This window comes from Neolamprologus brichardi, chromosome 3 (genome assembly GCF_056152115.1).
Source record: "Neolamprologus brichardi isolate AB-2024 chromosome 3, ASM5615211v1, whole genome shotgun sequence".
Lineage (NCBI taxonomy): Eukaryota > Metazoa > Chordata > Actinopteri > Cichliformes > Cichlidae > Neolamprologus > Neolamprologus brichardi.
In genome coordinates this window covers 20,885,952-20,903,540 of record NC_142106.1, presented here as the reverse complement: position 1 = coordinate 20,903,540, position 17,589 = coordinate 20,885,952, and the positions used below count along the sequence as shown (strand labels likewise).

The 17,589-nt window shown below is 40.7% G+C and overlaps 2 protein-coding genes across 5 annotated transcripts in view; one reads left to right on the top strand and one right to left on the bottom strand.

Annotated features, from left to right (window-relative positions):
* The window catches only part of LOC102788603 (uncharacterized), a 28,753-nt gene extending 24,674 nt beyond the window's left edge, over nt 1-4,079 (top strand). The window contains exons 13-17 of one of the 2 annotated variants that reach the window (XM_087833974.1): nt 39-289; nt 1,016-1,047; nt 2,064-2,238; nt 2,340-2,434; nt 2,927-4,079. In XM_087833974.1, coding sequence (XP_087690100.1) covers nt 39-289; nt 1,016-1,047; nt 2,064-2,238; nt 2,340-2,434; nt 2,927-3,034 — 661 coding nt within the window. In that variant the 3' untranslated portion in view covers nt 3,035-4,079. Of the gene's footprint in view, nt 1-38; nt 290-1,015; nt 1,048-2,063; nt 2,239-2,339; nt 2,468-2,926 lie in introns of those variants that run through there. The other variant, XM_087833969.1, reaches the window with a different exon arrangement.
* Nucleotides 4,080-9,356: 5,277 nt separating this feature from the next.
* On the bottom strand, nt 9,357-17,533 carry LOC102788900 (uncharacterized). 3 transcript variants are annotated; one of them, XM_087834362.1, is made up of 5 exons: nt 17,078-17,217; nt 16,780-16,936; nt 15,989-16,423; nt 15,081-15,344; nt 9,357-10,875 (listed from the first exon to the last, which is right to left on the bottom strand). In XM_087834362.1, the coding sequence occupies exons 3-5, from the start codon at nt 16,158-16,160 to the stop codon at nt 10,082-10,084; spliced, it is 1,230 nt and encodes a 409-aa protein (XP_087690488.1). In that variant the 5' UTR covers nt 16,161-16,423; nt 16,780-16,936; nt 17,078-17,217; the 3' UTR covers nt 9,357-10,081. The 3 variants fall into 3 exon arrangements, with proteins under 3 accessions (XP_087690488.1, XP_087690483.1, XP_087690495.1); XM_087834357.1 differs by lacking the exons at nt 16,780-16,936; nt 17,078-17,217 and adding an exon at nt 17,242-17,533; XM_087834369.1 differs by lacking the exon at nt 16,780-16,936.
* Nucleotides 17,534-17,589: the final 56 nt, after the last annotated feature.

The window sequence follows — 17,589 nt, the reverse complement described above, 5'->3', positions numbered from 1 at the left end:
TATGAGCCACATGTTCTAATCAGCCAGTTTTTCTGCAGCGGCCCTCGGTGCGTCGCTCTGTTGGACCACGAGGGAGAGGAAGAAGACGAGCTCACCTTTTCCCAGGGTGATGTCATTGCTCTCCTGGAACTCATCGGGCAGGAATGGGGGCGGGGCCAAATCCACGGCCGAATTGGTAAATTCCCCTTGAACTTCACAGAGGTGGTGGAGCCCCTCCCAACGTCAGTGACTGAACTGGGGGAAACTGACAAACCGGCACTGACGGACACGGCAATTACAGAAAACTCCGGTGAGCTGAAGGCTGCATTATCATCATCTCTACATCTCTATGCATCACTGCTGTGGACGACTGCTAACAAAAGTTTTTTGTTTTTTTTAAATCAAAGGGGCTTAAGGGTTTAAAAAGCTTTGAATGTCACCTTTGCTTTAAAAGAAGCTGTGAATCTTAGTGTCTGGTTTCTTAAAATGCTGGTAATTTCACACATTTTCTGGGTTTCCTTCTTCCGTCTGCATGACTCTGCAGTGACCCTGTTATATGATGGCAAAATTAACACTTAAAGAGGTAAAACATTTCTATCACAGTTCTGGTGATTTGGCCAAAACCTTGTTGATGAACGCCAACATTTTATATCTGCAGTATGCATGCTTCTGAAGATCTGTTTGTGCTGGTTTTATCTTCACATTTTGGAGCAATTACATAAATAAATCAAAGTGATGGTGTAACACTGCTAACAAGCTACAACAGCTTCTCTGTTTGCACTGTTTAAGAAACAAAAAAAGACGGTCATGCCTGTTCTCATGGGGAAGATAAGCTCAAAGATGAAGTTGTTCTAAAAAAACAGGCTTTAAATGACTGAACTAGAATATGCTGGAAGTCAACTTTTTTTCATTTATGCACAAGAATCAGTCTTCTCGCACCTCCTTGTGACCATTTTGAAACTGCAGGAGAAACGAGAGAAATGTTCTCTGTTTTGGACGTTAAAATTAATGATGCTCTTTCACGTATCATCTGCAGGAATAAAGACTTCACAAGGCTCAAACTCAGAGGTGAGTGGATTTTCCTTTTCTATTGTTATTTCGTTAAACAGCAATTGATGAGCATGTTTCTTATTAGGGCTGCACAATTAATTTAACGAACCTGATTGAGCAATATTGAAAAAGAAAATCAAGCAGAGCCAAATAAATGTCTGACGTGTCTGCGCCTGTTTGAAAATACTTTGGATTCAGGCCAATCATAAGCAAAGAGTGCTGTAAAGTTGTGCCTGCACCGCAAAGACACACATCTAATCTATTCAGCGACCTGAAACACAACTCTAACCAAAGAATCAGTGCAGTGGTAGCTAAAGCAATCAAAAGTAATTTCCCAGCATTAGCTCAGATGCCCATCAAAGCGAGCCTGCTCATCACGTCTATGAAACATCCAGCTCACTAAGATGCACTAAAATCAGCAGCATAATCACCTTCAGCCAAAGAAAAGTGTCTAATAAACACGGTGGCAGAGCCTTTGGTGGACGTCCCAAATCTTTAGAATAACCTTCCTGATTAACATGTTTTCTTATGCATTTCTGTGCATGTTTGCTGATATAGTGATTATAAATGTTATAAGTAACAAAGGCTTCAGGTAAACAGTCAACACGATGGACAAACATGTTCTCCCATCAGTTATTTTTCCATGTGCAGTAAAACCTGGGCTGTAAAGAAAACATGTCAGAGAAGAAGAAAAGCGTCTCACTGCTGTCGAGTGCTTTGCAACAAGTTTTATTCACTTTAATCAGCAGCTGGATTGAAAACTTTATATTTGCTTGTAGGAGCTACACTGAGATCAGAATAAAGGCTGAATTTGTCTGCAGAGATTCTTTAAAATCAATGTAATAGTTAAGAATATAATTCACTGTGTTGATGTGGTTTGGTCTTAATTTTTTTGAACTTTTAAGAACCACTTATTTAGATTTTTAAAAGAATGCAAGAAGCTCTTTTTATATTCTGTTTTATTATATAATTTAATTTATGGTTGGTTTAAAATGTAAGTGATTCTCTCAGTATTGATTTGTTAACCTGTGCAGACTGAGGAGTGGGCCGTAGCTCTGTTTGACTTCCCCGGTCAGACCCCAGAGGATCTGTCCTTCCACAAGGGGGCGCTGATCCAAGTGACGGAGCACATCGACACAGAGTGGAGGAGAGGAAGAGTGGAGGGGAGAGAGGGGCTTTACCCCGTGGCCTTTACACAGCCCTGCAAAGGTACAAAAGTCTGGCATGTGTGGGTCAGAGAGAGATTGTCAAACGACAAAAATACACAAATAAACACGCACACTGTATCAAACTTTTTTTTTCTTCTCCAGCTCAGCCAATCACAGGCCAGCAGCCTGTGGCTAAAGGAATGGCCAAAGCTCTGTTTGACTTCACAGCAGAAAGTGAGGATGAGCTCACGCTGAAGGTGTGTGAGGAGCCATAAGTATTTGGACATAAACACACTGTAGTCTTGCCTCTGTACACTTTCAAAGTGCTGATTTTATACATAATCCCTCCTTCCCTGGCATTAATACCTCTGTAGACTTCATGTTGACAGTTCCAATAATCTGACGAGTTTCTCCTTGGATAATGAGAGAACAGGACTCACCTGGTCATGAAACTATCAGTTAACTATTCACGTATTTTTAAGCCTCAGAAAATTATGGCACAAGTATAAAAACGGTTGTTAATCCAGTGTTTTTGTTAAACGCCTTAAATTAAGACTGAAAGACTGCACTTCAATCACATCTTGACTGGTTGGTTTCAAATCCACTCTGGTGGTGTACACAAGAAAAACTACAGAAAACAGATCAAATACTTACACATCTAAATAAAATACTCTGTCAGATTTCCTGTGTTTAGTTTTTAGGTGTTGATTTTTTTAACATGTCTGTTCTCTCTCTGTGTTTCTGTGCAGGTCGGTGACATTATCACACAGGTGGAGGCTGTGGATGAGCAGTGGATTATGGGCGTTGTGGGCGGGAAGCATGGGATTGTGCCTAAAAACTACATTTCACTTTTGTGACAAGGGAAATCCTGAAACGGCTGATGTGGGAAAACAAAGAATGAAACTGCTGTTTGCTGCCACTCTGTTAAACAAGTTGGAGGTTTGGAACTGGAAACCTTCAACCTGTCGATGCTACAGGGAGTGCTGGTGCTCCCACGGACACGCACATGAATCCGATCCAGTGTTTGTGAGAAAAACTGAACATTTTAAAAGAATAAAATTAACTCCGATTATGCTGGTGGTTTGATGATGTCTTTGAGGTGTCTGTGGTCATGATAACTGAGTACTGGATGATTAAGAGGTTGGTTTTCCTCTCACAGTCATCCTGCTGTGATTATTTTCATCTGCTGTGGACTGGATCTGAGCTTTCTCTCTTTCCTTTTTTTTTTTTTTTTTTTTTTACATTACATTTACATGTTTGGTACTTGTGAAGATCACTTAAAATCTGGATCGATGGACATAGCAGATCCAGGTTGGACGTCTGCTTCAAAGAGCCACTTTTTAGATACTCAAAGAAAGAAATGTGTAACACATTAATGCAGTACGTTACTTAAGTGCTCGCCAGAGAAAGAAATTTGTTACAATGCTTGTTCCCTTACTTTTGCATTACTCTGTAACATGATCTGAAATGCATTGTCATATAACCACCAGTTAACAATATATACCTTAAGCTACAGTCCCACACATCAACACAAATCCCTATCCCAACGAGGACACACACGATCTCTCTCTTGGTGTTTACACATGAACACAAAACAAAGCTGATACCATCCCAACAAGACTTAGAGGTATCACCACAGTGACTCTGCTGTGGAAACATGAACAGGTAGAAATGGAGGCTGAAAGCCTGACTACCTGTTGAAGATGAGGATCTGGATCGGCATGCGCTCGGCTTTATCATCACTCTGGGTTCTTGACTAGCTTTGTGTTGGCATGCTGTCTGAACAGAGGAAGAGTTAAAGTTCTGTTAGCAGCATGATCTGTTGTTTGTGTCATTGATCCAGTCTGTAATTTACCATTGTGCTCTTGTCCTTATGTGCAATAAAAACAAAAATAATTCCCACACCTGTAGACACTACTGTCTTCCCTACACACAACCTGCAATCAGCTGATTGTAGCAAGAACCACACGTCCCATGTGACTGAGGGACCTTTGCAACACAAGTAACCATAAAATTGTAAGTCTAATATAGTTACTGGATTTAGTACAGTAGTCTATGGGTGATTCTCTTTTTGCGGCTTCATTTCATGTCCACATATTTCATTTACCCTGATTTTTTTTCTGAAATGTGCTAAATATGTACAATAAAGTTATAAAATTGTGTTTAATTGTTTGTAATTATTTAAACAAATAAAATGTGTCAAATTTTTTTTTTTTTTTTACACGTTTTTGGTGACACATGCTTAATTTCATTATCTCACAGTGCCATAATCAACTTCCTCCAAAAGTATTATGTCATAAAATTATATATGTGTGTATATATATATATACACGTGTGTGTGTATATATATATATATATATATACACGTGTGTGTGTATATATATATATATATATATATATACACACGTGTGTGTGTATATATATATATATATATATATATACACACGTGTGTGTGTATATATATATATATATATATATATATATATATATATATATATATATATATATATATATATATATATACATATACACCAGCTAGGTTGGATAAGAAAGACGCAACAACATTGTCATCCCCTATGTAGCTGGTGTATCAGAAAAACTCTCAAAAGGAGAGTTTTCTCCAAGCACGACATCCCAGTGCAATTCAGACCCAGCAACACACTCAGACAAAAACTGGTTCACCAGAAAGACATAACTCCAAAACACAGACTTAACAATGTGGTGTATGCTGTACAGTGCAGCGAGAAATGCCCAGACCTCTACATTGGAGAGACCAAACAGCCACTTCACAAGCGCATGGCACAACATAGAAGAGCCACCTCCACAGGACAAGACTCAGCAGTCCATCTGCATCTAAAGGACAAAGGTCACTCTTTTGAAGATGCCAATGTTCACATTTTGGACAGAAAGGACAGATGGTTTGAAAGAGGAGTGAAAGAAGCCATCTATGTCCACTGTGAGCGACCATCTTTGAACAGAGGCGGTGGTTTACGACACCAACTGTCTGCCATCTATAATTTGAGTTCCCTTCCCAGACGCCTTAACGCCCACTCACATCCTGGGCCATCTGACCTCAGGAAATCGCATGATCGGGTGGGGCCAGGTTTCACAATGAGCTCACCTGAAACCCTGGCTGATTGTGACCCACACCCATTTTCTCACCTTGGCTCATGTGATTAGGTAGAGGATCATCAAGGGGTCCTTCTGTCCCTCTTTGGGGGGAAACTCCCACTGGGTTTAAATCTGGGACTCTCCACCATTTGACCTTAGAACTGAAGAAGCTTCTCAGATGAGAGGTGAAACGTCTTCAAGCAACTTAAAGAAGTCCAGACGCTTTTCTTTCCAAGCTCCTTTGACTACGATGACCTGGATGACTGAGAACCTTCACAGACATCAGTAACACCGACATTACCTTGAATTTTACTTGGTATCACTTCAGAAAAGACATCAGTGGTATCACACGTCACTTTTAGAGGCTTCAGAGTGTGTGTTGAGTAATCCAGGAAGATTTTTGTGAAGGTTGGGGAAACCTGCATTCAGCTGAGACTGAAGAAGTCACTTGGATGAGTGACAAAACGTTTCTCCCACTGAAAATGTCCGAAGGAACGACAATCAACCTTTTGAGACTATTCAAGGGTCTTTTTGAGATTGAACCAGCAAGAAAGATTTTCCCGTTTTGATTTTGATCTGATTTCTCCCAATACCCACATAGTAATAAATCATTAGTAATAATAACTACAGAAATACCAATAAACAACACAGCACATCACATGTTCTTACATCTTTCTTATAATTTCTGTTGTGTTCAAAAGAGCTTGGATTCAACAACATCTATGCTGAGACATTACAGAGACCTGCAAAAAAACAAGGAGACCAACCAAGGTGGACCAAGCTCAGGTAAGTCACAGGATGTGATGATAAGACAGTATACAAACATAAGATTAGATAGTACATTTCTGTTAAACAACATTATTTATATTTATTTTCTAATTAGTTGGACATAAATTATCTGACATTAAGGAGTGGGACTACAGTTTTTCGTGGCCCTCCTTCCCCCTTTTCACCTCATATTAGTGGAAGGGGATCTGCCTGGCATGGGAGACACAGGTAGTGCCCAATGAGGCCATCCCAAAATCACGTCCTCAGTTCATCTTCATGCCATCTGCCCTTATTTACTAGAAATGCTGTCAACATTGATTTATAATGTAAGTGACTCTCTCAGTTATTGTTTTTTTTTTTTAAACGGTGTGTGTGCAGACTGAGGTGTGGGTCGTAGCTGTTTTTCATTTCTTTTTTCTCTCTTCTCCAGCTCAGCCAATCACAGGCCAGCAGCCTGTGGCTAAAGGAATGGCCAAAGCTCTGTTTGACTTCACAGCAGAAAGTGAGGATGAGCTCACACTGAAGGTGTGTGAGGAGCCATAAGTATTTGGACACAAACACACTGTAGTCTTGCCTCTGTACACTTTCAAAGTGCTGATTTTATACATAATCCCTCCTTCACTGGCATTAATACCTCTGTAGACTTCATGTTGACAGTTCCAGTAATCTGATGAGTTTCTCCTTGGATAATGAGAGAACGGGCCTCACTTGGTCATGAAACTATCAGTTAACTATTCAGGTATTTTTAAGCCTCAGGAAATTGGCTTAAAAAAAGAAAAAAGTATAAAAACAGTTGTTAATCCAGTGTTTTTGTTAAACGCCTTAAATTAAGGCTGAAAGACTGCACTTCAATCACATCTTGACTGGTTGATTTCAAATTCACTCTGGTGGTGTACACAAGAAAAACTACAGAAAACTGACAAATCCTTACAGATCTAAATAAAATACCCTGTCAGATTTCCGGTGTTTAGTTTTTAGGTGTTGATTTTTTTTGGGTGGGTTAATAACATGTCTGCTCTCTCTCTCTCTCTTTGTGTTTCTGTGCAGGCCGGTGATATAATCACACAGGTGGAGCCTGTGGATGAGCAGCTGATGTGGGTAAACAAAGAATGAAACTGTTGTTTGTTGCCGCTCTATAAAACAGGTTGGAGGTTTGGAACTGGAAACCTCCGACCTGTCGATGCTACAGGGAGTGCTGGTGCTCCCACGGACACGCACATGAATCTGATCCAGTGTTGTTGAGAAAAATTGAACCTTTTAAAGGAATACAATCACCTCAGGGTATGCTGGAGGTTTGATAACTTATTTGAAGTGTCTGTGGTCATGATATCTGCGCACTGGATGATTAAGAGGTCTGAATTTAGTTGTTTTTTGTCCAATTCAATTCAATTTTATTTATATAGCGCCAAATCACAAAAACAGTTACCTCAAGGCACTTTATATTGTACAGTAGATCCTACAATAATAGAAACAGAGAAAAACCCAATAACCATATGACCCCCCTATGAGCAAGCATTTTGGCGACAGTGGGAAGGAAGAACTCCCTTTTAACAGGAAGAAACTTCCGGCAGAACCAGGCTCAGGGAGGGGCGGAAGACAGGATAAAGACATGCTGTGGAAGAGAGACAGAGATTAATAACAAGTATGATTTAATGCAGAGAGGTCTATTAACACATAGTGAGTGAGAAAGGTGACTGGAAAGGAAAAACTCAATGCATCATGGGAATCCCCCGGCAGCCTACGTCTATTGCAGCATAACTAAGGGAGGATTCAGGGTCACCTGGTCCAGCCCAAACTATATGCTTTAGCAAAAAGGAAAGTTTTAAGCCTAATCTTAAAAGTAGAGATAGTGTCTGTCTCCCGAATCCAAACTGGAAGCTGGTTCCATAGAAGAGGGGCCTGAAAACTGAAGGCTCTGCCTCCCATTCTACTTTTAAATACTCTAGGAACAACAAGCAGACCTGCAGTGAACTAGTTTTTCAGCATCACTCTGAGACAGGACATTTCTAATTTTAGAGATGTTGCACAAATGGAAGAAAGCAGTTTTACATATTTGTTTAATATGTGCGTTGAAGGACTCCAAGGTTCCTCACAGTATTACTGGAGGCCAAGGTAATGCCATCCATAGAAAGAATCTGGTTAGATACCATATTTCTACGATTTTCAGGCCCGAGTGGCAGGACAAGAGATGAGAGATGAGTCCACTGTCAGGGGCCATAAGAAGATCATTTGTAACCTTCACTAAAGCCGTTTCTGTGCTGTGATGAACTCTGAAACCTGACTGAATCTCTTCAAATAAGCCATTCCTCTGCAGATGATCTGTTAGCTGTTTGACAACTACTCTTTCAAGGATTTTTGATATGAAAGGAAGGTTGGAGATTGGCCTATAATTAGTTAAGACAGCTGGGTCTAGGGATGGCTTTTTAACCCTCTGTGGTCCAGGGTATACTTGGCCGTTTTTGACTACTTTTGATTTTACCTCTATATTTCACCTTTAAAAACGCTTTATCTCTCCTTGTTTGGTATCATTTTTTTTTCAGCACAACCTCAAATATCTGAAATCTGAGTTATTTTTTCCATTTTGGCATATTATATTAGCACAATTCATCTAAATTCAGACAAAAAATTCAAAATCCGAATAGAAAAAAGTTATATTTTTTACTGTAAAACCCACAAACATGTTTATTGAATCATTTTCATAACTTGGAATGCAAATAGAAATTGTACAATTCTAAAAATTCTGCACATGTTTTGCAAACAACAAAGTTATATGGTACTATTTACCTAAAAATGCAGCCAAGGCCTCAGGTGTTTTTTTTTAGTTTTTTTTTTTAATATAACCATTTAAATCTATTTACAGAACAATCAGGTGTTCTGCATCAAATAAGAAGGCACACAAATGACTTGTGCCAGTCCAAAAAAAAAATAGTTTGTGTTCCGTATAAGACAGAGGAGAACACCACAGGCCTAAACCCTGCAGGTTTGACAGCAGGAGGTGCATCAGTCCAGTTTTCCATGTGGGAACAGCGTTTAGACTGCAATCTGCCTTTGGTGGCTTTTTGGAGCAAATCTGACATTCAGCAGTGTAACTGACACACAATACAAAACAATAACTACACAACACACTAACTATAGGCTCCAAACACACTAAACGTCACTAATGTCTCACATATGAAAACTCGCTCTCTCTTTCTTTCGCTCGCCCGCTTTCCGTCGCGGGTGTCACTCCTAAAAACTTCCTCTTTTCCCTAAACAACAAGTGTCACATGTTGCCATATCATTTTTTTTGATTGGCTGACATGGTAAACTCTAACAACAATAGGGAAGGGCTGTTTTTTCTTTTTCTTTTTTCACTCGCAAGCGGAGAGTGTTTGCTAGCGCTGTCCGTAGAAAACGCTGTTTTTACCGTTCTTCCCGCTGTAAACACAACTGTTTTGTTCAGAAAAAAACATTGCGTGTATTTTTTATCATAACTCTGGTTTTACGTGGCCAATCGAGACAATTCAAAAACTGGTATATAGTTTGAAGTTCGCATTTTCGACCCAATGGAGACTGAGTCACTGCATCTTGTAGCTGTGTCATCTTAAATTCGTCATGTGATTTTGACATGCCGGTGCATCCGTCGGCCCCAGAGGGTTAAGGCAAAGGAGGGTGGGACTAACAAGATGTACTGGGGACTTCCCCTTTCAAGCATGAAACTTGGTATTTGATACTTTTGCTTCCTGACACGAATAAATACAATTCTTGACTGTTGTTCAATTTTGTTGATTTTTATTTTGACAAAAACTCACTTGAGCAAAGGATTAAAACTTTTAAATAGAACGGGAGCATACTGAACTTTAACCATCAAGAAATGTGAGATCAGTTTTCCTGATACAATTAATAGAATAATGTAATAAACTGAACAAACAATGCTGAGTTCTTTACTGCTCTGGAAAAAAAAATGATTTGAATATGCATCATCTTTTCACTCAGGTGTTCAGCGATGACTCACAGCTGTCCCACATTCTCTAAATATGAACATTTTAACCAGGATGAATTCTCATGTGCTTCTTTAATTGCGTCATCTGGACAAATCTTTTCCCACAAGTGCTACAAGAATATGGTTTCTCACCTGTGTGAATTCTTGTGTGTTTTTTGAAAGCTGATAAGTCAGTAAATCTTTTCCCACAGGTGCTACAAGAATATGGTTTCTCACCTGTGTGAATTCTCGTGTGTTTTTTGAACGCTGATGGGTCAGCAAATCTTTTCCCACAGGTGCTACAAGAATATGGTTTCTCACCTGTGTGAATTCTCATGTGTTTTTTTAACGCTGATGAGTCAGAAGATCTTTTCCCACAGGTGCTACAAGAATACGGTTTCTCACCTGTGTGAACTCTTAGATGTGCAGTCATTCTGTATTTATCCGGTAAAGTTTTTCCACAGACATCACATTGAATAGACTTGTTCTTTGTGTTCGTTCTACTTGGACGTCTGTTCTTCAGCTCCGTACCTCTAGAAGATCCTGAGTCCACATGCTGGCTTTCTTCATAATCTCGGCTCTCTGCTCTAGAAGAGCTGTGAGAAAGGAGCTGCTCACTTTTTGGTTCTGGTTCACTGTGGGAACTTTCCTCATAAGTGGGTGTCACCATGAAAGTATCAGTCTCCCGCTTCAGTCCAAACTGCTCTCCCTCCTGACTGCTGCACACTTCCTCCTGTTCCTCTTTAATCTGTGGAGGCTGTGGGTCCTTCTGGTCCAGAATGGAGTTCCTCTCCTGGTTACAGACCTGCTGGTCTGTAAGAACATCTTCTTCCTCAAAAGCATGCTGCTGTACAACATCTGAAGGCACAAAGGAGAAAAAATGATAGCAAAACAAACATTTGAGAAAATATTTACTGGCCTGAACCATTAGCAGGTCTCTACATAGTGAGCATGTTGCTCACATATACCACTGAAATTTAAAGTGTACAAATGTGACAAATTATTCAGGCACTGATGCAAATGTTTTGTTCTAACATTCTTATTAGCAAAGGTCAAATTTCAAATTCATATGTGGATATCTGTGACATATGAAATAAATAGATGTTGTGTTTTGTTAAATGAATGTGTATGTCTGGATTGGCTACAGTTATAAGAAGGCATGCTAGGGCAGAGTTCTATTACATAGGTGTAAACGTTTTGGCTGTGCTTGAAATGTCGTAAAAAAAAATCTCTTCTTGTCTGATAAATCTAAGTTTAGAAACTCTGAATTCCATATTTTCCAAAACAGAATAGAAATATTTATTCATAGTTACCCATGTTGGAGTCAAATGTTAAATACTGTCATTGCGTTACTTAAATTTGAAAGTCTTAGTTCAAGCAGCAGCATCAAAGACATTCCTTTGTCTCTGACCACCTCTCCAGCCAATTTGTTGGTGGGGGAGGCTATAGTGTTTCATTATAGGGACATCCTATGTTAAGGTTGTGTTTTTTGGTTAGTAAACTTCCTGCCTTTATGACCCTTTTGTGGGCAGGAGGACACACAAGCGCACCTCCAAACACAAACACACACACATTCTCGCACATGCATATACATACACACACATGCACACATGTGCACACATGCACACATGTGCACACATACACAGCTCGGCATTTAACACCATCATCCCCTCGAAACTTGCCACGAAGCTCGTCGACTTTGGGCTGGGAACACCAATCTGCAGATGGATTCTAAACTTCCTCACAAACAGGCCCCAGGTGGTGAGAGTTGGTAAGCACACCTCCTCATCACTCATCTTAAACACAGGTACGCCACAGGGTTGTGTGCTTAGCCCCCTCCTATATTCCCTGTTCACACACGACTGTGTTGCTAAACACGAGTCCAACACCATCATCAAGTTTGCTGATGACACAACCATCATAGGCCTCATCACAGGCAATGATGAGACGGCCTATAGAGAGGAGGTGATGGCACTGTACGAGTGGTGCCTGGAAAATAACCTGACTCTCAACATCAGCAAAACTAGAGAGATGATAGTGGACTACCGGAAACGACCAGTCAGAGAACACCAGCCCATCCACATCAACGGTGTCAAGGTCGAAAGGGTCAGCAGCTTCAAGTTCCTTGGAGTCAACATCACCGAGGACTTCTCCTGGACCCTTCACACAGACACTGCTATCAGGAAAGCTCGCCAGTGGCTTTACTTCCTGAGGAGGCTGAGGAAGTTTAGCATGAACGCCAACATCACCTCAAATTTTTACAGGTGTGTAATTGAGAGCTTGCTGACGAGCTGCATCACAGTTTGGTACGGAAGCTGCTCTGCCAGCAGCCGTAAAGCACTACAGAGGGTGGTGAAGGCAGCAGAGCACATCACATCACTGGCACGAGGCTTCCTGCCATTCAGGACATTTACCTCCAGCGATGCCTCCGTAAAGCACACAGCATCATCAAGGACCACAGCCACCCAGCACATCAGCTGTTCTCCTTGTTACCATCTGGCAGACATTACAGGAGTCTGTCTGCTCGGACTACAAGACTTAAAAACAGTTTTTACCACCAAGCCATACGACACCTCAACCACAACACTTAAACACACACAACACAGCACTCAGAAGCTACCCTGCAGCTTCACAAGTACTCTGTTTAATCTGCACTGGTCACTTCACTTTATTGTCATTGATATTTATATTTAAAGTGCAATACTGTAATTTTCTGCTGCTCATTCCTGTGCAATATCCCATCTGCCCTCCTGTCATATTTCTTTTCAAGATTTTCTTATTTAATCACTAGTGTACATATATTTATATTTATAGATACATATATATTTAGTCATTTTTTCTCTTTCACCATGTCTCTCTAATATTTAGCTCCTTACTATTTTTATATTTTTATATTTTATTTTATTTTATTATATTTTCTCCTACTGTATCATGCTGCTGAGTGACTGCTGCTCGTCAAACACATTTCATTGCAATGTTGACCCTGTGCTAACTTGCATATGACAAATAAAACTGAAACTGAACTGAAACATAGTTATTTGAATAAAAGTTGCCACTGTTGTACTTAAATTTGTAAATCTTGTCCTAAACTGCATGTTTAGATGTTTTTCTGTTCCTCCCCTACACACCTAAGATGGTGGGGAAGGCCATTAGCTATAGTGTTTAACTTCAGACATTTCATGAAAGATTCTGGGTTTCCTTATTTGGTAAAGAATGTTTACTTCCTGCCCTTTATAGGCTCACCTCTGTTTGTATATAGTGGACCGCTGAAGGGGTTAAACCGTATACAGGGGTGAGGGGAGACGACCCTTTGTGATCAGAAGACAGTGCCTTTAACTTTTATGACCATATGGGTTTTACAATGGGTGGTGCTTCTGCTCACGGCATAAAAAAACTGCAGGGAAGGCTGGTTCTTTGAAGTTGTCTGGGATCAGGCAGGAGCTCTGAGCTCCAAGACCCTGATCTGATCGTCTTCCCTTGGAAGTTAAAATGTATCAAGCTCTGTCTTGCTTTGTTCACGGGAATAAGTCTCTGAATCAGCGGGGCCTGCAAGCACAGACCTAACATTTATTTGGTACTTCAGAGTCGGATCCCAACAAATGGCTTTCCACCGAGGAGGGGAGAGGACACACCAAAGTCTGTTGACAGCCACACGCGCGCACAGTGCCTTATAATGGGTGGTGCTTCTGTTCACAGTATAAAAGGGCTGCAGGGAAAGCTGGTTCTTTGACGTTGTCTGGGATCGGTTGAGGAGCTCTTAGCTCCAAGACCCTGATCCGATCAGCTTCCCTTTAAAATGGATAGAGCTTTGTTCACGGGAATAAGTCTCTGAACTAGGGCTGGGCCATATCATACCATTCACAGTAATACCGGTATAATGTTGGGCAACGACAAGAAAATGAAATATCACGATAGAATATGGGTAAAATGCGCAGTGGCTTTGTTTTCGTACGCACATGGCGAAAAAGGCACAGCGGCAACTGAGAATGATAAGGGTGAAAGTGGATCGTTGAATGAAACGGAGGAACCAGAATTGGTTTGTAACAATGCAACTTCAGTGGTGTGGAACTGGTTTAGCTTTCGTCCGTCAGATTTATTACCTTTTCCTAAAAGACTTTCACATGTGGGCACTCCCATATGCAATGAAACAAAGAGCCCCTATCCCCCCCCCCCGCCCCCCCTTTAATACAGGCGTCTGGGATGTTTGGGTTAAAATGATGCAATTTTGAGAGGGTAATATACAGTCTTGTTAACCATCTATATTGAAGTAATGTTGATTGTCTGACTCTAGGCCAAGGAGCATGATTTATACCACTCATCATCAGATATATCCATTTGCAAATCATTCCTCTATGCCTCTAAAATAGACTCTGTTGATTCTTTGGAGTTTTCCATAAACACTTTGGAAAAATGCAGAAACTTGACCTCTCCCATTTAGATGTTTTATAACTGTGCTCTCTAGAGAACAGTAGGTGGAGAGTTCTAAGCTGTAACCTTGTGTGGTTAAAATAAAATTTAAGTGTTTTGCAGGAATAGAAAATGTACTTCTAAGTTGTTCAAAAGACACAAGAGTATTATTCCTAAATATATCAGACACTTTTCTTATACCTTGATCGAATCAAAGTCTAAAGCCTGCATCTGCCCTACCGGGAGGAAAGCTGTTATTTCTAAATATTGGAGTGAACCTTGACAGTTGTGATGTTTCTCCCAAGTAGTTATGTGTTTTAAACCAGATTATTATAGTGGTTTTCAGAAACGGATTCTCAGTTTGTTTATTTAGTGTCTTCCTGGTAGCCAAAAAGTAGCACATTAAATTCATACCTACACACTGACATTCATACCTATGGGCAATTTAGAGTCACCAACTAACCTAACCCAGCTGTCTGCATGTCTCTGGAGAGTGAACAAGGAGAGAATATACAAACTCCACACAGAAAGACCCGGACACATGGTGGAGTCAAACCCAGGACCTTGTTGCTGGGAGCCAACAGCGCTAACCACTGTTCCACTGTGACGCCTGTGAGTCATATTCAATGTTATAAAGACATTACAGTTTTACATACCTATTCTGTGTAACTTTATCTCAGGTTTCCAGATAGTCTCCATCTGTCTGAGCTGCTCTTCATCAGTCCAGACGATAATGCCTTCAGCCTCCTCCTTCAGTCCAAGCTGCTCTCCCTCCTGACTGCTGCAGAGCTCCTCCTGTTCCTCTTTAATCTGTGGAGGCTCTGGGTCCTTCTGGTCCAGACTGGAGTTCCTCTCCTGGTTACAGACCTGCTGCTCATCCAGACCCTCCTCTTCTTCACAGTCATGTTGTTGTGGGAAGTCTTGTCGAACAAAGAAACACAAGAATAATAATCACTAATGTGTTGATACAAAAACTCAAACTGTTTTTAAAAGCATGACTCAAAACCTCAATAAATGATGATCAGCCTGTCATATGACCCATTATGAGCCACACACACACACAGGGGAAATAGTTGTGCACACTAACAGCTACACGCTAACATGTTAGCATTGAAGCCCCTCACTGTGAGCAAAGACACAACGTTTCCCAAACTAAACTGCAGGGTGACACCATGAAAACATCAGTGTCTGAAATCCTTCTTTAAACAAAGCTTCACTTCAACTTCAGAGAAGTCTGTTAACAACTTGTTAAATGTGTTTTCTGCTGACATCTAACTAGATCTTTACTGCACAGTCTCAGTGTTTACAGAGGATCTAAAACACTGACGCCTGATGTACTCAACACTGGAATCTGTTAGAGAAAAAAAAGTTTAATAAATAAATCCATTAAAATGTTTTAAAACCTAACCTATCAGTGACCATGAACCTGCACCAGTCCAACATAGTCCATCACTGGACACTGACCCACAGCACTGATAAATACCTAGTTTAACATCTTCTAGTAAAGTCAGTCACACTGAAGAATCTGAGCTTGAACAGCACAGAGTTAAAAACACGTCCATACCTATGATGTGTGAGTTTCTGTCGGGTTTCCGGCTGATATCCAGCAGTCTGTGCTGACGGTTGATCTCCTTCTCATACTGGACGATGGTTTTTTGAACCTCTGAGAAGATTTCCTCACAAACAGCAGTTAGTCTCTCCTTGATGAACTCTCTCAGATACTGAACTGAACTCATTGCTGCTTCAACTCAGGCTGAGTGGATCAATACAAGCATCAATAGAAGCGATACAGGTATTGGTATCAGATCCACACTGATGTGACGGGATCGATACTTTAGTTTGTGTCTCTCCTCTAAGTTCAGTCCGCTTCATCAACAGCAGCCATGTCTGCACACACACCACTCCTCTACCACAGTAGTGCTGTCCTCCTCCGTTCTTCTTCGGGGCCTGATGGCGTTTGACAAATCAGCTTACAGGTGCATTAATCCCGCCTACTGGACTGGAGTGTGGACAGGAGAAGAGCAGGAAAAACAAGGATAATTATATTCTTTCATCAGTCTTATAATTCAATAGTATAATTTGCCATTTACTGCTAAAATTGTCATTTGTGCTGCTTCTGTTTTAAAGATATTAATGAAAATGTAAAGGTCAAAAGGTCAACCAGCCCCCTCCCACATTACCCAAATCAAACTAAATTGATGTCAAACATTTGTGCTGCAAAATATTTTGTTTGTGCTGCTATCATTTAAAATATATTAATAAAATAAGGTCTTGATGCGTGCTTAATGATCCAGGTAAGTAAATCTCAAAAGGTTGATTCTGTTCATCAGACAGCTGGGCAAGTATATCGCTGACCTGTTGAAACCTCATGCTTCATCCCGAGCACGTAGTTCTTCAGGGCAGAAGTTACTGTTGCTCCCACGTACTAGGTTCAAAACCCGTGGGGATCAGGCTTTTCAGGCACCAAGGCTGTGGGACTCTCTATCGTTGTCGTTACGCTGCCAAGACTCCACTACAAACGAGCTTATATTCAGTAAAAGGACTAGATGTTGTAGTCCCTGATAATGCTTCTGATTGAATTTAATCTAATTGTGAAGCACTTTGTGATTTTTATCTGTGAAAAGTGATATATAAATACATTTTATTTACTTACTTGATGTCTTTTATGTGGCAGCATGTTATAGAGTCGTGTGTGTTTATCTTGCTGAACCACATCCCTACAAACATTCATCAGAGATCCGTTTCTCAGTATTATAACAGTCTTCATCTCCTACAGGCGTATTTATCGCTGTTGTAGCTGAATCTGGTTCCACTCACCGAACGACGACCGTCTGGAGACGATTTTATGATCACTTTAAATCCGTCCTCGTGTGTCGTTGTCACGGTTACACTGCGCTCACTGTCCGTTTCCTCCACATCACAGCTTTACTTTCACTCTGCTGGTTGTTCTCCTTTTCCGCTTTGTTTTCTGTTTGTTTGTCTTATTATGTTTATCGTATTTCACCGCTACATCGCTCACCATCCACTTCTATTCTCATTTCACTTCCTGAGACGTCACTTCCCTCTGCAGTCTGCTGTCCATTTACAGCCCGTTAGGTCAACTTAGAGCCCCTCCCCCCCGCACTCCTGACTGAGCAGACACCTTTGTTTGTTTGTTTGTTTGGT